The sequence below is a fragment of the Nycticebus coucang genome, chromosome 20, assembly GCF_027406575.1.
Source record: "Nycticebus coucang isolate mNycCou1 chromosome 20, mNycCou1.pri, whole genome shotgun sequence".
Taxonomy (NCBI): domain Eukaryota; kingdom Metazoa; phylum Chordata; class Mammalia; order Primates; family Lorisidae; genus Nycticebus; species Nycticebus coucang.
In genome coordinates, this window is record NC_069799.1 from 19,150,760 (window position 1) to 19,174,084 (window position 23,325).

Consider the following 23,325-nt stretch of genomic DNA (forward strand, 5'->3'; position numbering starts at 1 on the left):
CAGCACCAGGTCACTGAAGAATGTGACCAGGAAGCAGATGACATCTTGTGTCACTGATGTGGTAATGGTGATGAGAACCCATCCTCAGGTGCCTGTCCCTGAAATTTCATTAATCCCTGTCTCCTAGACTACCTTAATCAATTCTTCCACTTGGAGTTGCCAAAGACCCTGGGCTGCCTTTCCCAGTTGTCTGTCTTCTTTCTCCATCTTGTTTCCAATACCACCAAGCACCCCCTAGTTATCTCTATAGTGGGATTTCAACAAGTCAAAATATCTACAGGTTCCAATCACCACCATTTCCCAATTCCCTGAGCCCAATTTTTCCAGGCCCTTGCTCCAATCTCACTTATGGAGGCATTTTAATCCCTGTCACAACAGAGATGAGGGATTGGAGAAGAAAGTCTCTGCTTTATTGACATAAAGCAGACTCCCACATAAACAGAAGGTGTCCCTGTTCTCTGACTGTCTTAGCTCCCTTCTTACCACAAAAGCACATTCTTCTGCAAATTCTTCCTTCTTTGGACTCTCTGAGGGCTCCTCCAGGGCAACCAACTTGTGTTACACACCTGCCATGGTGAGAGATGTAAATAAGAAGATCCTCCACTCACACAGTTACGACTCAGCCTCCCCAACCTTGGACTCTGGAAAACTATTGTAAGTCACTTGCTACAATGGTACTGCCATCTCCAGTCACCTATGATTCTAGATTCATTCCCAGCTCCAACACTCACTTGACCTATCTCTTTACACATGCAACTCAGCCTCCTTGAGACGATCCCTAATCTGAAAGCTGGGGTGGGGACTATGTCTACTAGACTGCATCTGCTGGGAACTCAGTTTACAATAACTACCATCATTGTTCTCACCATCACACATCAGAGGAAGAGGCAGGAAGAGCACTCTCAAAGTTCTTTTCTTTCTTGAACCCCATCACAAAACTGTGAGGCCCATAAAACAGGCTCATCACCCTTACATATTCCAGACAAGATAACATAAAGCTCAAGAGATAAGTCACGTGCACAGAATGCCCTGGAGAGTCTGGGTCCTTCCACAACCTGGCATTCTTGCTCAAGATGCCTCCATCCCAAATCTCAGCACTACCACTACCTAAGCTGTGAACTCCTGGAGTCTCTATGCTTGTCTAGTTTCCCAGAAAATTACATGCATGCTGAGAGTTGGACAAAAAATACTGGAATACCTGATTGAGTTACTTCTGTCCAGCTCCACTGGAACTGCTGCCACAGAGGCCAGGCTAAACTCTTCACAATTCCAAGTAAGGCAGTTGCACAAAAGTACCTTTTCCATGACTCAGACATGTCACCCAAGGTGCTACTTGTGACTAATAAAACAGGGTCTTCACAGGGAAATTGTGAAAACTTTGCCTTCTTTACAAGTAATATTTTGAGATCTGGTCAGGGAAAATTAATTAGGAACTCCCAGGTCCTTCTCGTAAGACACCTGGAGCACAAGTCACTAAGTGGGCAATGAGCTAAGAATCTTGTGGGAATCGGCAGTGTCACAGGAAAAACAAGTCTGTCCCAGGTATACCCATTCGAACCCACAACTGGAGAACACAACTGTTCAACTATCACATGAGATTCCTCTGCCATCCCGCTCCCTAATGTAGGCAACCAGCCTGTCCACATGCAGTGCAGACAGAATCATCAGAGTTTGGCTTCCTGCAGAATTGTTGGCATAATTTGAGGTAGGAGTGAAGGGTCCCTACATGGACCCAGCACCTTGGAGACAGCTATCCAATAGGATAGCTCTACATTTGAGCCAGAGACCAGTTAACTCTATCAGGTAATTACCCCTACAGAACAATCCACCTGCTATCACCCCTTCTCATTACCAGAAGCTCCCATCTTCACACTTATGACCTATGGACAAATCCATCTCTCTTACTGTTACTCTAGATTAGACATGACCGGTGATGTGCATCTTAAATTCCTGTGAGAGTGTAAAATACACATGCACTCCAGACACAGTACTTCTTCCAACCTGTAATTTTATTTGCCCCCTCAAACACTCATTTTCATCTCCTGTCCCCCACTTTTACTTGATGAGCAGAATGTGGTTAGTATGATTTTTTAAGCACGTGATATTTGAATTTTTTGAAACTTTTTCTGTAGAGAGGAAGAGAAAGAATAAAGTTGGGAATGATGGAGACTTGAACAAATTCAATTGCCTATATTTGAGAACCTATTTATCCCAAACTGTGTGGTTGAGAGCTTCCACTGAGCTACCCTGAATTCCTAACAGCTACTTGAACCCAGGCTGCTGGATAGGGAGCTTTGTGGAGACTAAAGTACCCCCATCTTGGATGCTACTATGGAATACTTACTTCTGATTAATCCATGTTCAGGGAATACTTCTCAGATGTTTACTTTATCAACTATTCTTTGTGTAAGAACACACATTACCATACATTCTGCTGTTAGGTAAAAAACCCTTGGTGTTATTATACAAGGTATAGATAATGAAGCAAATGGAATTGACATTTTCCTCTGTTCCATGAAGGCCAATTTTAATTCTCCTACACATTAACATGTATACCCATGTCTTATAGTATATAAGCACTCTGTCTGGGTTGTAACAGCATGGACATCCACCTGTCATATTACTACCCATGTCCATCCACTTGTCCATAAATTCTCTAATAAGTCACAACTTTTACTGATGAACTGAATTTCTCTGCCTTTTCCTGTGGTTTCTTGACTCTTTGTGTATTTGGGCATCATTTTGAATGTACGGACGTTTTACAAAATGACTGATGAGCCAGCCAGCACAAGTCAAGTAACCAAAATATGGGCAAAGGTAAGTAAGTATTGGAGCGGAAAATCTAAGGTATTACTCCTCATTAATTTGGAGTAGTTTTGGCCAATAGTGAGATGCGGGTGAACTATTAAGTGACTACAGGGATGCCCCCAAAAGTCAGAGGGACTAGAGAACTTGAAAATAGAATACTGCATTACACTCTAGGGTAAGTATGATCACCATGTGTCATTTGCAGTGAATTGCCCCTTCCTAAGAGCTTTGAAGTGGCCACAGACACAAATTGTATTCTGAGATTAAGGTTAAAAAGCTAGATGAAAATTACTTTTATAATAGCATATGAAAATATCAACATCTATATTAGCATTTAGCTTTCTGGAGAAGTGAGCAACTGAAAAGTCACAATGGGAAACTATATCCTGCCATTTGGTAAAACTTAGAGGGTTGAGGCTGAACCATCCTAAGTGTGACCATGAGATAGTCCATCTATGTACAACAATTGGAAGGAGAAAAAGGTCACATAATTACTTTAACTGAATAGGTGGCAAGTAAAAAAGAGGATTTCCATGGGAGTGATTCTGGACCCTGCAGACATGACATATGTTGAGAAATAAATTTGATGTAGAGAAAGTAAGTTTGGTTTGAGAATGTGGAAGATTGACTTTGCTTGGATCATCAACTTTTTTGAAAAGTTGGTGATTCTGTTTTGATTCACCATTTCCATTTTCTTCTGCAGATTGGTACACACACACAGATATTTCTGCCCCTACAGTCCTCTTTCAGTATTTATTTATGTTTATATATTGTATGTTGTATTAAATATAAATCAAGACAAAATATCTCTATGTGTTCAATTTGTTCAAAAAAATTGGGTAAAATTTTATGAATGGTGGTATAGGAATTAAATGTAACACTTTAAATTACCATCCCAGGGGGGAGGAGACAAGATGGCTGACAGAAGCCAGCATTCCACAGAGGCTCCCGTCCAGTAGGAGAGTTAAAGGACAAAAACTCAACAAGTAACCTGGTGGATTTGAGCTGCACTAAGAGAGAAAATTGAAGAACACACGTCAACCCCACGGAAGCGAGCTAGAAACACAAGGATACAAACAAAAGGTACAAAATACATAACCAAGCGGATGGGAGTCCCCTCCCCCATGAGAACGGCTCAGAGTGCCCCACAAACAACCAGACAGAGTTCAAAGGTCCTCCCACTACACTCCACCGGAGAGACCCTCTAAAAACTGGACCTACCTCCCCTACTAGGGTGCCACGGCATCCTCCTGCCAGGCATAAAACTGTATAAACTGTATATAGTCTCCACCTGGAATTCTGAGCTCCCAGCGCTCCCCTTCACTCACACTGAGGTCTGGAGGCCAGTCCCGGTCAGCGAGAAGGGACCGCACCTGAATGGCAGTTCCCTGAGGCACAGTGTGACAGCCGTCTTTTGGTGACAATACGGCCAGGTATAAAACTTTGCAAAGCTGTGTGTGTTCTCTGCCCGCAATCCCAGGCTCCCAGCACTCTCCGCACTCCCCTCTGCTCTCCCTCCAAGGTCTGGAGGCCTGTTGCCCAGGGGTGCAGACTCTTGGGCGATTGCTCGATGGGTGTAGAAAGTGCTGGGCTGCAGCCGGTCGGAGCAGACTCTTGGGTACGGGAGTGGAGAAAAGGCAGTTGGCTGGAAGGGAGCTACTCTGGAGCAGCGGTTGCCTGAGCCATGAAACATCAGCCCTCTTTTGCTAGCAATGCAGCTCACTACTGAATATTCTGAAGCCACACCACCATCTCCCTGGGCAACCAGAGACTCTAAGTTTTCCTGAGGCAACTCCAACTTGCAAACTGGAAAAACTCCCAGGGCGGGGCTGACACAGAGGTTTGATTTATGAAACCTAAGATGCAGCTGGCCCTCCGGGGATCATCAGCCTATAGATAATACAAGAGCAAAAACAAGCTGATTTGAACTCAATTCAGCTTCTCTTCTGCAGGGGAACCGCAGAGTTGTTCTGCTCTGTTCTGTCAGTAACATTAATCAGGGGTGAGACTGGACCTGAGTGAAAACGCCCCAACCCTCATCAAACACCCGAGGTTGTCAGGCCTCACCTTCTCCTGCTGGAGAGAGGCATAGCGCAGCGGCCTGGCAGACTTCCTTGTGATTAAGGCAGGTGCAAACTCATGGAGTACCAATTCAGTACAGGCAACTGGATAAGCCAACTGCAGGGCTATCAGTGACTGGGTGTGACAGCGGTGCAAGGTGTGGAAGGAGGCAGCAACCTTCCCAGACTGATCTATTGGCTGGGTGGCTCCTCCTGATTCCACGCAGCACTGGAGCAAGCCACACCAGAGTAGTCACCAGAAACCTGTGATCCAGCTCTCAGAGACCTCTTAAATTGTCTCACAAGAGACAGGGGTAGACTCAGACAATTGATTTGGACTTTTTGAACTGAACCAATCACCTGAGGACAAATCAGGTGGTGCCCTGGGTGCACGGTGGTAGGAAGGTTTGATTTTTTTTTTCCAATTGTTTGCCAGTGGGGGGCGGGGTGACTTAATTGCTGATATTTCTCCACAGCTGAGACTTCAATCCAGAGTATTTGTTTCACTAAGGTGGAACAGAAACCAGCTGAAAACAAGACAGAACCACTTAGCCCCACCACACCAGACAGGGCCCTAGTTTCTCAGGCCACAACACTGTACAGGCCCTTGACAAAGCCCCAGGGGAAAAAATCAAACGGAGTAAAACAACCATGGGGGGGAATCAGTGGAAAAACTCTGGTAACATAAATAACCAGAATAGATCAACTCCCCCAAGGAAAGATATGGCAGATGTAATCAAAGATCCTATTCATAAACAACTGGCTGAGATGTCAGAAATCGAATTCAGAATTTGGATTGCAGACAAGATTAACAAAGTGGAATTAGGAACTCGAGGAGAAATTTAAAGTTGTCTCAAGAATTTAACGAATTTAAACCAAAGACTTAGACACACTGAAGCAAGAATTTGAAGCCCTCAAGGATATGAAAAATACAGTAGAATACCTCAGCAACAGAATATAGCAAGCAGAAGAAAGGATTTCTGACATCAAAGACAAAGTCTTTAAATGCTTCTAAACTCTCAAAGAGGAAGAGAAATGGAGAGCAAAAACGGATCATTCTCTACGAGAGCTCTGGGATAATTCGAAGAAGGTGAATATGCGAATCATTGGAGTTCCAGAAACAGATGAAGTGGCCTCGCTGGGCACAAAGGCCCTTCTGCATGAAATTATGAAAGAGAATTTTCCAGACATGCCTAAAGATTCTGAAATTCAGATAGCAGACAGCTTCAGAACCCCAGCATGACTCAACCCCAATAAGGCATCCCCCAGGCACATCATAATTAACTTCACTAAAGTTAATATGAAGGAGAAAATCCTCAAAACTGCCAGGAGAAAGAAAACCATTACCTTCAAAGGCAAGAATATTAGAGTGACTGCATATCTCTCTCCTGAAACTTTTCAAGCCAGAAGAGGGTGGTCACCGACTCTTAATCTCCAAAAGCCAAATAACTTTCAACCCTGGATCTTGTATCCAGCTAAACTGAGTTTCATTTATGATGGAGAAATTAAGTACTTTAATGACATTCATATGTTGAAGAAATTTGCCATAACCAAACCAGCTCTTCAGGATATTCTCAGACATATCCTCCATAATGACAAACCCAATACGATACCACAAAAGTAAACTAACTCAGAAACTTCATATCAAACTCAAATTTCCACACTGGTGAAAGGATTAAAAATGCCCACTGGACTTTTGAAAAACGTGATACCCAAAACTTCACCAGACTTATCAATATTCTCCATTAACCTGAACGGCTTAAACTGTCCTCTAAAGAGGCGTAGGTTAGCTGACTGGATACAAAAACCCAGGCCAGATATCTGTTGCATACAAGAGTCACATCTTAACTTAAAAGACAAATACAGACTCAGGGTGAAAGGATGGTCATCCATATTTCAGGCAAATGGTAACCAGAAAAAAGCAGGTGTTGCAATTTTATTTGTAGATACAATAGGCTTTGAACCAACAAAAGTAAGGAAGGACAAGAATGGTCACTTCACATTTGCTAAGGGTAATACTCAATATGATGAGATCTCAATTATTAATATCTATGTACCCAACCAGAATGCACCTCAATTTATAAGAGAAACTGTAACAGACATAAGCAACTTGATTTCCTCCAGCTCAATAATAGTTGGAGATTTCAACACTCCTTTGGCAGTGTTGGATCAATAATCCAACAACAAGCTGAGCAAAGAAATCTTAGATTTAAACCTAACCATCCAACATTTGGATTTAGTCCACATCTGCAGAACATTTCATCCCAATAAAACTGAATATACATACTTCTCATCAGCCCATGGAAGTTACTCCAAAATCAACCACATCTTAGGTCACAAGTCTAACCTCAGTAAATTTAAAGGAATAGAAATTATTCCATGCATCTTCTCAGACCACCATGGAATAAAACTTGAGCAGAGTAAAAATAGGAATCTGCATACTCATACAAAAGCGTGGAAGTTAAATAACCTTATGCTGAATGATAGCTGGGTCAGAAATGAGATTAAGAAAGAAATCGCCAATTTTTTGGAACAAAACAACAATGAAGACACGAACTATCAGAAACTCTGGGACACCACAAAGGCAGTTCTAAGAGGGAAATTTATAGCACTGAAAGTCTTCCTCAAAAGAACAGAAATAGAGGAACTTAGCAACTTAATGGGACATCTCAAGCAACTGCAAAAGGAAGAACATTCTAACCCCAATCCCAGTAGAAGAAAAGAAATAACAAAAATTTGAGCAGAATTAAATGAAATTGAAAATAAAAGAATAATACACTTACAGATCTAAAAATAGATCTGCCATTCAATCCTGTAATCCCTCTACTGGGCGTATACCCAGAAGACCAAAAATCACACCATAACAAAGATATTTGTATCAGAATATTTATTGCAGCCCTATTCATAATTGCTAAGTCATGGAAAAAGCCCAAGTGCGCATCGTTCCATGAATGGATTAATAAATTGTGGTATATGTACACCATGGAATATTATGCAGCCTTAAAAAAAGATGGAGACTTTACCTCTTTCATGTTTACATGGATGGAGCTGGAACATATTCTTCTTAGTAAAGTGTTTCAAGAATGGAAGAAAAAGTACCCAATGTACTCACCCTTATTATGAAACTAATGTAGGACTTTCACATGAAAGCTATAACCCAGTTACAACCTAAGAATAGGGAGAAGAGAGAAAGGGAGGGGAGGGAGGGGGGAGGTAGGTGGAGGGAGAGGAATTAATGGGATTACACCTGTGGTGCATCTTACAAGGGTATATGTGAATCCTAGTAAATGTGGAATGTAAAGGTCTTAGCAAAATAACTAAGAAAATGCTACGAAAGCTATGTTAACTAGTGTGATGAAAAGGTGAGAAATGATCTATGAATCAAGTGTATGGTACCCCATGATCCTACTAATGTACACAGCTATGATTTAATTAAAATTAATTAAAAAATAATAATACAACAGATCAATACACCAAAAAGCTTGTTTTTCGAAAAGGTCAATAAAATAGATAAACCTTTGGCCAAACTAATCAGGAAAAAAAGATTAAAATCTCCAATCACATCAATCAGAAAAAACAAAGACGAAATAACAACAGACTCATTGGAAATCAAAAAAATCCTTAATGAATATTACAAGAAACTGTATTCTCAGAAATAGGAAAATCTGAAGGAAATTGACATATACCTGGAAGCATGTCACCTTCCAAGACTTAGCCAGTATGAAGTGGAAATGTTGAACAGGCCCATATTAAGTTCAAAATAACATCAACCATACAAAACCTCCCTAAAAAGAAAAGCCCAGGACCAGATGGTTTCATGTCAGAATTCTACCAAACTTTTAAAGAGAAATTAGGACCTATATTACTCAACCTGTTCTAAAAGTTAGAAAAAGAAGGAAGACTACCTAACGCGTTCTATGAAGCAAACATCACCCTGATCCCCAAACCAGGAAACGACCCAACAAGAAAAGAAAATTATAGACCGATATCACTAATGAATATAGATTCAGTAATATTCAACAAGATCCTAACAAACAGAATCCAGCAGCACGTCAAACAAATTATACATCATGACCAAGTCGGTTTTATCCCAGGTTCTCAAGACTGGTTCAATACACGTAAATCTATAAATCTAATCCAGCACATAAATGAATTAAAAAACAAAGGCCATATGATTCTCTCAATTGATGCAGAAAAAGCTTTTGATAATATCCAGCATCCCTTCATGATCAGAACACTGAAAATAATTGGTATAGAAGGGACATTTCTTAAACTGATAGAGACCATCTACAGCAAACCCACAGCCAATATCATATTGAATGGAGTTAAATTTGAATCATTTCCACTCAGATCAGGAACCAGAAAAGGCTGCCCATTGTCTCCATTGCTTTTTAACATTGTAATGGATGTTTTAGCCACCACAATTAGGGAAGGAAAGGCAAAAAAGGGTATCCATATAGGGTCAGAAGAGATCAAACTTTTCGTCTTCGCAGATGATATGATAGTATATCTGAAAAACACTAGGGACTCTACTACAAAACTATTAGAAGTGATCAAGGAATACAGCAGCGTCTCAGGATACGAAATCAACATTCATAAATCGGTAGCCTTTATATATACCAACAATAGTCAAGTTGAAAAAACAGTTAAGAACTCTATCCCATTCACAGTAGTGCCAAAGAAGATGAAATATTTGGGAATTTATCTAACAAAGGACTTGAAAGATCTCTATAAAGAGAACTATGAAACTCTATGAAAAGAAATAGCTGAAAGTATTAACAAACGGAAAAACATACCATGCTCATGGCTGGGAAGAATCAACATTGTTAAATTGTCCATACTACCCAAAGCAATATATAATTTCAATGCAATCCCTATTAAAGCTCCATTGTCATACTTTAAAGATCTTGAAAAAACAATACTTCATTTTATATGGAATCAGAAAAACTCAAATAGCCAAGACATTACTCAGAAATAAAAACAAAGCAGGAGGAATTATGCTACCAGACCTCAGACTATACTACAAATCAATAGTGATCAAAACAGCATGGTATTGGCACAAAAACAGAGAAGTAGATGTCTGGAACAGAATAAAGAACCAAGAGATGAATCTAGCTACTCACCATTATTTAATCTTTGACAAGCCAATTAAAAACATTCAGTGGGGAAAAGATTCCCTATTTAACAAATGGTGCTGGGTGAATTGGCTGGCAACCTGTAGAAGAGTGAAACTGGACCCACACCTTTCACCATTAACTAAGATAGACTCTCACTGGATCAAAGTTTTAAACTTAAGACACGAAACTATAAAAATACTAGAGGAGAGTGCAGGGAAAACCCTTGAAGAAATCAGTCTGGGTGAGTATTTTATGAGGAGGACCCCCCTGGAAATTGAAGCAGCTTCAAAAATACACTACTGGGACTTCATTAAACTAAAAAGCTTCTGTACAGCCAAGAACACAGTAAGTAAAGCTAGCAAAAAGCCCTCAGAATGGGAGAAGATATTTGCAGGTTATGTTTCCGACAAAGGTTTAATAACCAGAATCCACAGAGAACTCAAACGCATTAGCAAGAATAGAACAAGGGATCCCATCACAGGTTGGGCAAGGGATTTGAAGAGAATATTCTCTGAAGAAGACAGGCGCGCAGCCTTCAGACATATGAAAAAATGCTCATCATCTTTAATCATCAGAGAAATGCAAATCAAAACTAGTTTGACATACCATCTAACTCCATTGAGACTAGACTATATCACAAAATCCCAAGACCAGAGATGTTGGCACGGATGTGGAGAAAAGGGAACACTTTTGCACTGCTGGTGGGAATGCAAATTAATACATTCCTTTTGGAATGAGATATGGAGAATATTTAGAGATCTAAAAATAGATCTGCCATTCAATCCTGTCATTCCTCTACTGGGCATATACCCAGAAGACCAAAAATCACATCATAACAAAGATATTTGTTCCAGAATGTTTATTTCAGCCCAATTCATAATTGCTAAGTCATGGAAAAAGCCCAAGTGCCCATCGATCCTCGAATGGATTAATAAATTGTGGTATATGTACACCATGGAATATTATTCAGCCTTAAAGAAAGATGGAGACTTTACCTCTTTCATGTTTACATGGATGGAGCTGGAACATATTCTTCTTAGTAAAGTATCTCAAGAATGGAAGAAAAAGTACCCAATGTACTCAGCCCTACTATGAAACTAATTAGGGTTTTCACATGAAAGCTATAACCCAGTTACAACCTAAGAATAGGGAGAAGAGGGAAAGAGAGGGGAGGGTGGAGGTGGGTAGAGGGAAGGGGATTGGTGGGATTATACCAGTGGTGCATCTTACAAGGGTATATGTGAAACTTGGTAAACAGTCTGTGAAGCTAGTGAATGATGTACCATAATTATATCAATGTACACAGCTATGGTTTAATAAAAATAAAATAAATAAATATAAAAAAAGAAAATAAAAAATAAATATTGGCCATAATAAAAGTAAACAAATAAAATAAATTACCGTCCCACATAACCTTTATTATAACAACATCTCCATTCTTATGTGAAATGGAAAGAACACAAAATTGTAACTTTGAGAACAATATTCACTAAAATATCCAAATTTCAGGGCCCCAGGAAAGAGATTATTAAAGAGGTTATTCCACTGTAGTACTGAAATAGTATATTATACTCACCTATCATTATAATCTTAAATAAGATAAGAAATTTTAGCATCATGGAAGATTCACATTTTATTCATTGTGCATCAATGTTAACACAATGAAAGCCATTTAGTTTTATTAATCCAAGCGAATTTATTAGCTCATATCCTGAATAAAATATTTGAAATTCGCTATGTGCTCCTTGGTCACAAGTGCTCAAGAGGCATTACTTTTATCTAAGATACTACTGCTAAAGCTTTCGTTACAAATGGAGGCTAGGGAGGCACCTGTGGTTCATTGAGTAGGGCACCATCCCTATATACCGAGGTTCAGTTCAAAATGGCTCTGGATAAAATGCAACAAAAAAATAGCCAGACATTGTGGTGGGTGCCTCCCATGTACTTGAGTGGTTGAGGCAAGAGAATCACCTAAGCCCCAAAATTGAAGGTTACTGTGAGCTGTGACGCCATAGCACTCTACCAAGGGCCACAGATAAAGACTCTGTCTCTAAAAAAAAAAAAAAAAGGACGCTATTTAGAGCACATTAATGTCACCTTTAGGTAGGAGTTATCTTTACTATCCCCTTATATCTATAAAGATGAAGGACTTATGTTTATTTTCCTCTCATATCTGCAAATTTTTTTTTGAGACAGTGTCTCATTCCTTGTCCCTCCCTGTAGAGTTTTCTGCCGTCACAGCTCACTGCAACCTCAAACTCTTGAGCTCAAGTATTTGCCTCCCCTCAGTCTCCCAAGTATATGGGACTACAGGTACCCGCTACAACACCACCTATTTTATTTTGTTATAGTTGTCATTGTTGTTTGTAGCAGGCCCAGGCCGGTTTGGAACATGCCAGCCATGGTGTATGTGGCCAGCCCCTATCACTGAGGTACCGGCACGCAGTCTGTAAAGATGTTTTTATGTCTACTTAAATTAAATCAATAAATATTCAAGATTTCTATTTCTATGTCTATGTCTATCAAATCAAATAATAGTCAAGAATTGTATTTCTTTTTACTATGAATATATGTCAGTGATTTAACTAATGAGCCAGTTTTTTTCTCCTTGAGACACAAGTGGTAAAATCATGCATTTTTAAAATTTAGAAAGATTTACCCTTTAATTCAGAGAAAAAAATGTCCAAATTATCCATTGTATGCTTACATGCATCAGACTGTTATGATTCAAAGCCCTCCCAAAAAACATTTTCTTTAGATTTTTCTTAGTGTAGTTTACATTTGCCATTGAACTTTCATGGAAAAACTGATACATGCATAGCCCCAAGGCAGAAACAACAGATCACATATTTTCACATACATGTTAAGAATGAACTTATAGCATCAACTAATATGAGGATTGAACTACATCAATATTTGCTTTTGAATTGTTTTTGTGGTTGTGAGACAGAATATCACTCTGTTACTTGGGTAGAGTATCATGGTGTTTTGTCTGACAGCAACCTCAAACTCCTGGGCTCAAGTGATCCTCTGCCTAAGCCTTCCAAGTAGCTGGGACTACAGGCACCAGTCACAATGTTCAGAATATTTTAATTTAGTAGATGGGGGTTCTCACTCTTTTGCTCAGGCTGGTCTAGAATACATAAGATTAAGCAATTCACCCACCTCCACCTCCCACAGTGCAAAGATTACAGATGTGACCTACTGCCCTGCCCACTTTTGAATAAATTTGAATTTTTTTTCTTGAGACAGAGTCTCACTTTTTTGCCCTTGGTAGAGTGCCATGGCATCACAGCTCACAGCAACCTCCAGCCCTTGGGCTTAGGTGATTCTCTTCTTTAGCCTCCCAAGTAGCTGGGATTACCAGTGACCACCACAGAATCTGGCTATTTGTTGTTGTTGTAGTTTGGTGGGAGCCGGGTTTGAACCTGCCACCTTTGGTATATGGAAGCCAGCACCCTACTCACTGAGCCACAGGCACTGCCCAATTTTGAATATTTTCAATGCAAAGCATCCATGAATATACTAATAATTATACATGTCAAAACATGAAAGTTGTTACTCTTTTGAAAAACAACATGAAATTATCTGGCTTTCGCATTTTTCTCTACAGTAACTACTTGAAGTTAATTTAAAGTCTGGAACTGTCGTTTAGTTTTTTTACCTGTGTGAATCCTCAGAGGCACTTAGGGTTCAGTTTTAAATAAATACTTGTGCACATTTATTGTACCTGTTAAATGTTTGTCATTGTACGAACTCCCTAATGATGTTCAAGTTGTGTATTTGGGATAAAATTCTTTTCACTTGTATTATATCTATAGGGTTTCTGTAGTATGAATGTTCAGATACTTTTACATTTGTAGGGTTTCTCTTCCATATAAATTTCCTGATATTGTCTAAGGCCTGAACTTTAAGAATATGCTGCCAGTCTTTACATTCTTATGATTTCTTTGTGATACATATTTTCTGATGTTGAATAAAACTTGAAAGACAGTTAAACGTTTTGCTGCATTCCTCAAATTTTTAGGGTTTCTCTTCAATATTAGGGATTTTTGGATGTGAAGTAAGACATAAAAAGGTATTGCCAAATTCTTCACATTAGTATTGTTTCTCTTTAGTATGAGAATAAAGTACTTTATTCTTTAGTATGACTCTTAAGGATTTTTGGATGTGAAGTAAGATATAAAAAGGTATTGCCAAATTCTTCACATTAGTATGGTTTCTCTTTAGTATGAGAATAAAGTACTTTATTCTTTAGTATGAATCTTAGGGATTTTTGGATGTGAAGTAAGATATAAAAAGGTATTGCCAAATTCTTCACATTAGTATTGTTTCTCTTTAGTATGAGAATAAAGTACTTTATTCTTTAGTATGAATCTTAGGGATTTTTGGATGTGAAGTAAGATATAAGAAGGTACTGCCAAATTCTTCACATTAGTATTGTTTCTCTTTAGTATTAGAATAAAGCACTTTATTCTTTAGTATGAATCTTCTGATGTCTATATAACTAAAGTGAGAGATAAAGCCTCCCCATATGCATCATATTTGTAGGGATTTTCTCTAGGGTGAATTCTCTGATGTTGTGTAAGGTTTTAGCATTTGTTAAAGTCTTTGCCACATTCTTTGAAATTGTAGGGTTTCTCTCCAGAATGAATTATTTTATGTCCAGAAAGGTGTGAGTACTGGTTAAAGACTTTGCCACATTCTTGACATTTGTAGAATTTTATTCCAGAATGAATTCTTTGATGCCTAGAAAGGATTGGGTACTGGTTAAAGGCTTTGCCGCATTCTTGACATTTGTAGGGTTTCTCTGCTGAATGAATTTTTTGATGTCTAGAAACAATTGAGTACTGGTTAAAAGCTTTACCACATTCTTCACATTTGTAGGATTTAGCCCCAGTATGAATTCTCTTTTGTATTGTAAGTACTGAGCCCCATTTAAAGGCTTTATGACAATCTTCACATTTATAAAGTTTCTCTCCAGTGTGAATTTTCTGATGTCGTTTAATTTTTAATTGCTTAAAGGCTTTGCCACATTCTTTACATTTGTAGGTTTTCTTTTCAGTATGACTTCTCTTGTGAGCTGTAAGATGCAAGCACCAGTTAAAAGCTTTGTCACATTCTTCATATTTGTAGGGTTTTCTCTCCAGTTTGAATTCTATGTGTTGTAAGATCTGAACATCATTTAAAGGCTTTGATAATTCCTTACATTTGTAAATTTCTCTCCAGTATTAATTCGCTTATGTGCTGTAAAAACACAGCACCAGTTAAAGGTTTTGCCACATTCCTCACATTTGTAAGGTTTTCCTCCAGTATGAATTCTCTTATATGCTGCAAAAACTGAGCACCAGTTAATGGCTTTGCCACATTCCTCACATTTGTAAGATTTCTCTCCATTATAAATTCTCCTGTATGCGATATGATATGAGCACTGGTTAAAATCTTTGTCACATTGTTCACATTTGTAGGGCCTCTCTCCAGCATGAATTATTTTGTGTGCTGTAAGATATGAGCACCACTTAATGGCTTTGCCATGCTCCTCACATTGTAGGGTTTCTCTCCAGTGTAATTTCTCTGATGTTGTTTAAGTTTTGAGCACTGCTTAAAGGCTTTGCCACATTCCTTACACTTGTAAGGTTTCTCTCCAGTATGAATTATCTTATGTGCTCTAAAACCTGAGGACCAGTGAAAGGCTTTGCCACATTCCTCACATTTGTAAGGTTTCTCCGGTATAAATTCTCTTATGTGCTGTAAAAGCTGAGAACTTGTTAAAGGATTTGCCACATTCTTCACATTTGTAGGGGTTCTATTTAGCATGAGTTCTCTGATGTTTTGAAAATGTTGAGCCCCATTTAAAGGCTTTATTACATTAGGCTCAGTCTCAGAGACCTTTGGTGAGTGATCTAGCGACTAGTGACTGTTAGCAGTTCCAAAGGCCAGGACTAAGACACTAGGGAAGAGTGGAGCTATCAGTGTTTGGCAGTAGGAGGCTGCCTTGCATCCTGGGCCCTCGGAGGCCAGTTTTGGTGTACCAGATAAACAGGTAGCTACTTCTGGAAAGATCACAGTGACATGCAACACGTGCTTTCCTGGGAAAGCTTCTGCTTAGCCAAGGTTAACTGTTTAAAGTGTCTTTTAAGTGAGTTCATCAGAGGCTCATGCTCTCAACCCTGAAGGGATTGAGGGCAAAGAAGTCAGCAGAAGCCTCCAATCTTTATCTTATATGCTGGATAAGGATTGTGATTGGCATCTCATACACTAGAAGATCACCTGTTAGGCAAGTGACAATATTCAGCAAAATACATATACTGCTTTTTTTTTCTTTTTATTTTCTACATAAAAATTTTCAGCCTAGATTGCTTTTTTTTGTTTGTTTTTCTTTTTTTGTTTTGCTTCTTTTTTCATTTTTCTAGTTTAAATATAATTTTCCATTGTGGCCTTTTTAATAACAAGAATTTAATTTTCGCTAGTGTTTCTACCCTAGTTATTTGGTTGTACCCCCAAGTTTATCCTGTAAGGTTTTCAGTTTGAATGTTTTGGTTTGATTTATAGTATTTGTATTTTTCCTCTCTATTTGGTAGAGGTTGGGGTACCGTATCTGCTGAGACTGGACAAAAGGTGCTGACCTCAGGGAACCATCCAACCCAGAACCCCCAAAAGTTGGGGGTCTTTAAGGTGTGAGTTAAAGTACCCTACTTTATTCCTTTGTTACTCCTGTCTTCCTTTTTCTGTATCTCTCTTCTTTTTGTCAATATTCCCTTTTACACACCTCCACTCCTTTGTCTTCTTTTCTTTTTTTTAATATTTTTTTCTCTTCTTACTTTTCAATCTTCTCATTCTTTTAGTCCTGTATCAAAAGGACTCATCAGAACCTCAGACCAGAAGCACAGTAACTTCAAGAGCAAGAAGTGAAAGGAAAATTAGGGCAAGAAAACAGATAAAATATAACACTCATGAGGTCGAGCCAGCAGGAGAATCTGGCAACATGGAAAACCTATCCAGAGAAATCCCACCCCCCAAGTGACCATGAGGCAGCTACTCCAGAGGATTCCACCTATAAAGAAATGTTAGAAATTACAGAAGAGGAATTTAAAATACAGATGATGAAAACAATTGAAGGAAATTGCTGAGAAAGTGGAAACTAACCAAAACCAAAATCCAAAAACAGAATCAAATGATAGATGAATGATATGAAGATTTAAAAAAGGGTATAGCAAAGCTGCAGGAATTCAAGAACACACTTGGGGAAGTTAGCAGTAGAAAGTATCAACAACAGATTAAACCATGAAGAAGGAAGAATCACAGAGGTAGAGGACAAAGCTTATAGTTAAAGAGGCAGAAAAAAAGAGAGAGAAAGCATAACATGCACTGACAGAATTATGGGACTTTATGAAATGTTCAAACATACGAGTTAATAGGTATCCCAGAAGGGGAAGAAGAATGCCGAGAGGAATGGAATCCATCCTAGAGAATATTATAAAGAAATATGTCCCAAATATCACCAAATATTCTAATATTGAGGTCACCTCAAATCAATAGAGCTCCTCTAAGATACATTGTGATGAACCTGTCCAAAGTCAAGAAAAAAGGAAAGATTTTGCAAGCTGCCAAGAGTAAGTGCCAATTGATCTACAGGGGCAAATCCATCAATGTGACTGTAGACTTCTCTAATAAAACTTTTCAAGCCAGAAGACAATTGCCATCTACCTTTAGTCTACTTAAACAATTTTCAGAGCAAAATTCTATACCCTGCTGAGCTAAGCTTTAAAATCGACAGAGAATTCAAATTGTTTACTGATATGCAAACATTGTGGAAATTTGACACAACAAAACCAGCTCTACAGGGAATACTTCAACCTGTTATACACACTGACCATCACAATAAACCACCAGCAAAGTAAGCACCCAGATATTAAAGGACAGAATCAAGCTTCTACAATGATGCAAAAGATAAACCTAAGCAAGGTACTTTCACATAATCAGATGAATAGAATTCTGTGACACTTATCAGTTATTTCAATAAATATTAATGAATTTACCACTGAAGAGGCATAGACTGGCGATGGAATTAAAAAACACAAGCCATCCATCTGCTGTCTGAAAGAAACACATCTAGCCTCAAAATATAAATTGAAACCCAGAGTTAAGGGTTGGAAGACAATTTTCCAGGCAAACAGAATTCAGAAGAAAAGAGAGGTTGCAATCTTATTATCAGATACAAGTGGATTTAAATCAACTAAAGTGAAAAAAGGCAAAAATGAACATTTCACATTGGTCAAGGAAAAATACAACAAGAAGACATTTCAATTCTAAATATTTATGCACCCAACTTAAGTGCTCCCAGTTTCTTGAAACAGATCTTACTTAGTCTGAGCAATATGATATCTTTTAACACCATAATAACAGGGGACTTGAACTTTTCTCATGAGGACTTAGAAATGTTTAGCAAACACATGAAGAAATAATCATCATCCCCAAACATAACAGAAATTTGTAGATCTTGTCCAGTTACCTATTATAACTGTAAGATAAAAATAGAAAGGCTGAACACCACATTTCAATTATGTTGGGAATTATTGGACACTTTGTATCAACATTAGGGCATGATAAAGAGTAACTCATACAAAGTGACGTTCCCAGCACAGTGCACCATACCATGCTATGAGCACTTAGTATTTTTTCAGTAAACATTGCATTAATGCACGGGTACACGTGGTTTTCCAAATGCAGTATTCAGATACTAAACCTTAAAGTGCCAGCAGAGAATGTCACATTACAGAATGGTAATTGATGGTCTTCCTTGTGGAACATAAATATGTTTTTGTGATAAATGTCAGCATAAGGGACTCTGTCTGGGGGCAACATCAGTATTGGCAGGGGAATTGTTAAAGAGGCCAATTTATGGACCCCTCCCACACCTGCAGATCACATTTCATGAGCAGAGCCCAGAATACCACAAGATTTCTACGCTCATTGAAACATCAGAGATGATTTTTAACTAAGTGGCTCTCAGCCCAGGTTTCCAATTAAAATCACATGGCTGCTTTGTAAAAACACAATCGCCTGTACTCTCCCCACAGTTTCTGTCTATTAGGCTAGTGGGAGAATACATGTGGATTTAATTAAGTGTCCCACGTGTTACTAGGTGGGGCCAAGGTCAAGCACAAATTCTCTGAGGTACATTAACGAGAGTTGAATTCAACCTTCCTTCCAGAGGGAGATATCAGGATCTGCTCTGCTTTGGTGTGGTCGGAGCCCGTCAGTGTGGTCCATATGCTCATTGCTGTATTAGAAAGTGCTGGTATGTGTGGGAAGTGGGGGTACCTGAGGGCAGGAAAGAAGAAACTCACATTTTGTTCTCCATGAGGAGTTCATCACATGTGATGCTTTCTATTAAAAAGGAGAAGGGAGTGTAGTTTTTTCTTGTCTTGAAGGCCCTCATGCCTGTGAATGTTGTAAAAGCAAGTAAAAAGATTATGCTGACTCCTTTCAGGGTTATTCTATAAATATAATTCTAATTTCTCTAGCAATATCACATGAAAAGAAATCCCAGATAAGGAAAAGGAGAAGAAGACATGGCTGTTTCACCAATAAATATATCAAAGGTGAGGGACTGTGTTTACTATTCCTCCTGGAATGTCATATGGAACTTACAAGGTCAGAATTTGAAAATCCTTCCTTCTTTACTTTTGATATTTTTACTAATGAATTTTTTTACTCATTTTTTGCTTTTTATTATAATAATCAAGGAGCCCTGTAAAATCCTTCTCCTCCATGTTCCAGAGCATTCTCTATGTCCAAGTGCTATATGTGCCAGGGGCAAGTTTTCCAATAAATGTACAACCTGTAATATGGAAGATGTTCACTATTTAATTATCTTTGTTTTACAGGACAAAATATATGTGATTCTTTGTTTACAGGACAACATAGAATAGTGAGAAGTATGGATGTGCAGAACTCCTACTGGGGATTGGGTCTGATCTTGATATATGAGTAAATAAGGGGAGCATGTTCTGTTTAGGTTCCATCTGGATGCTCCATTAGAATCTATAAAGAACAGGATTAAGAAAATGCAGACAGTGAATGGCATTAATTGCCCAAGGTAAAAAGAGAGTTCTGAAAAGAAGAAATGTAAGAATAGACTTTCTCCTTAGGATACTAAAGACAAACCATTTAAATGAACTATTAGATATTACAGAAAATGGGAGCTAGCTGTAGCATCAATTTTTAATAAAACTAGTATTTTTTTCTTTCTTTCTTTTTTTTTTTTTTTGAGACAGAGTCTCAAGCTCTCACCTTGGATAGAGTGCTGTGGTGTCACAGCTCACAGCAACCTCAAACTATTGGGCTCAAGTGATATGACTATTTTTTTGAATAAACATAACTTTTTTAAAAATAAATATTATGAATAATCCCAGTCACTCACATGTCTGAACAGTTCTTATAACTTTCATATTCCCTCTGAAATGAAGAACTCTTTTTATGACCAGCTGGTAAATATGTGTCTTTTTCAGGAACTGTTGACATTCAGGGATGTGGCTGTAGAATTCTTTCCAGAGGTTTGGGCATGCCTGAACACTGCTCAGCAAAATTTGTACAGGGATGTGATGATGGAAAACTACAGAAACCTGGTCTCCTTGGGTGAGGATAATGTCAATACACTATTCCTATTCCACACTAAGGGGCATCACTTTCTTTTTCTGTAGATTGCTTCTTGAGAATTTCTGCTTCACTTGAAAAGGACTTATATACATGCTTTTGAAGAAATTTGGAGGTTTGTTGATGTAAAACAAGAAAAAATTCGATTCTTGTCTTGAAATAAACCTTCCCCTTTCTGGAGCTTATTCTATATCTTTCACTCTAGTGGTAACTCTACAAAGTCTAGAAACAGTCTGCACCTTAGAATCCAGTTTCCACCACTAATTTTTGATTCCGTGGTAGTGGAAAGAGGAGCTCAGGAGCTACCAGTTTGAAATATTTTGTTATTATTCTAAAGGGACTATCAGTAAAAAATCAATAATATTTTTGGAAACAATTTTGCAGACCTTTCTATAATCTTCTCTCTTCTTTACTCAGTATAGTTCTACATTGGTAATTGGATAATCCACAGCAAAATTCATACAAATTCTTTCTAATAAAAAAGAACTTGCTGCCTCTAAGCCAGACCTGATCACATGTCTGAAGCAAAGACAAGAGCCCTGGAATGTGAAGAGAGAGGAGGCAACAGCTAAACACCCAGGTAGGTGAGAAGGAATGTGGCAGATAGCATAGCTGAGAGGGGCAAAAGTCGAGAAGAAAGCCAGACTTTAAAAAGTGGTTTGGGGAAAGAAAGAGAAGATGGCAGCCGAGTAACAGCTTCCTTGCATCTGGGCACCGTGAGTCTGGGGATATAGGACTCCAGGCATCTCTGGCTGGTGGCATCTGCCTATCATCACCCCTGAGAGGATACAGAGAGTCAGCAAGAGACTTCTGGACCCCAAGAGGAGGAATAAAACAGTGGAAAACCGGCAAGTGGTCGCGTGTGTTCAATCCATCTAAACCCGCCCGCAACTGTAAGTTCAGTAGCAGCGAGACTGCAAACCAGAAAGGCCTTACCTGTGAACTGTTTTGGTGTCTTTGGACTTGGCACTCAGCTGAACTGCCTTGGGGAGAGCCTGAGCGGGAGTGCGGAGAACTCTGGCCTTTGTCTAGGGCCCCAGTCTGAGCCGCTGAGCCAGACGGAGCTAATAGTGTTTGGCTCTGGGTCACAGGCAGACATTGTGAGTGATCTGCCCCGGCAAGCTCCGCCCTCAGGGTCGCAGAGCTGGAATTGGGTGGGAGCTGGTAACCCAGCGACCAAGTAGCCTAAGGGTGGGGTTTGAGCCGCCTTGCAGCCCTAACCCTCTGGGGCAAAGGGAGACCAGTTTTGACACACAGGGTAAGTGGATAGCCACTTCAGCAGTGATTCCAGCGACAAGCACTTCCCTGAGAAAGCTTCTGCTCAGTAAGTGAACAAGTTCAAAGTGCCTTTTAAGTGGGCTGAAGAGAGATTTAGGGTGTCTACCTGCTGGGATTTGAGAAACTAGCAGCCTCCAGTCGTATCAGAACTGTGATTAACATCTCATACCCCAGAAGACCACGTGTTGCCCAGACAATATTCAATAACATATACATACTGCTTTGTTTTTGGTTGTGGTTTTTTTTTTTTTTTTTGGTTTGGTTGTTTTTTTTGTTTATTTTGATGTTGTGGATTGTTGTTTTGTTTTTTAAGATCAACCTTTTCCATGCAGATCCTTTTTCTTTCTCAATTTCTCTAGTTTAAGTATAATTTCCCATTGCTGCCTATTTCCATAATTAGAACTTCATTTTTGTTAGTGTTTCTACCACTATTATTTGGTTTTTCCAGCCAATTTTATCCCTTAAAGTTCTCTGTTTGCTTGTTTTGGTTTGATTTACAGCATTTTTGTCTTTCCTCTCTACTTGGTGGAGGTGGGGTACTGTGTCTGATCAGGTTAGCAAAGAGCTGCTGACCTCAAGGGAACCACCCCACTGGGCACCCCCAGAAGGTGTTTTTTTTTTTTAAGGTTGTATCAAAGTACCCTACTGTACACCTATATTGCTCTGTCACCCTCTTTCTGTGCCTCTCTTCTTTTTGTCAATATTCCTTTTACCCACCCCCTCTCCTTTCTCTATTTTTCTTTTTTTTTTTTTTCTTATCACTCGGTCCTCCTTTCTTTCATCCCTTTTTTGCTCTTAAACATTCTCACCCTTCTGGTCCTGTAACCCTTATTCCACAGGCACGAGAACTTAAAGAGCAAGAGGAAGAGAAAGGAAAATTAGGGCAAGGAAACAGATAAAAGAAATCACCCATGAGGAAGAATCAGCAGAAAACTCCAGGCAACATGAAGAACCAGTCCAGAAAAACCCCGCCAAGAGACCATGAGGTAGCTACTGCAGAGGATTCCACTTAAACAGAAATGTTAGGAATGACAGAAAGGGAATTTAGAATACACATGTTGAAAACAACGAAAGAAATGATGGAAACAATGAAGGAAACTGCTAATAAAGTGGAAAATAACCAAAAGGAAATCCAAAAACAGAATCAAATCAGAGATGAACGATATGAAGAATATAAAAAGGATATAGCAGAGCTGAAGGAAATGAAACAGTCAGTCAGGAAACTTAAAGATGCAATGGAAAGTATCAGCAACAGGTTAGACCATGCAGAAGAAAGAATTTCAGAGGTAGAAGACAAAGTTCTTGAGATAACTCAGATAGTAAAAGAGGCAGAAAAGAAGAGAGAGAAAGCAGAACGTTCACTGTCAGAATTATGGGACTTTATGAAGCGTTCCAACATACGA

General features: G+C 39.0%; 1 protein-coding gene across 1 annotated transcript; it reads left to right on the forward strand.

Annotated features, from left to right (window-relative positions):
* Positions 1–2,766: 2,766 nt before the first annotated feature.
* LOC128572493 (zinc finger protein 736-like) lies at positions 2,767–21,232 on the forward strand. The gene is made up of 3 exons (XM_053572537.1): positions 2,767–2,817; positions 20,500–20,626; positions 21,129–21,232. Exons 1-3 carry the CDS (start codon positions 2,767–2,769, stop codon positions 21,230–21,232), a joined length of 282 nt encoding a protein of 93 aa, XP_053428512.1.
* Positions 21,233–23,325: the final 2,093 nt, after the last annotated feature.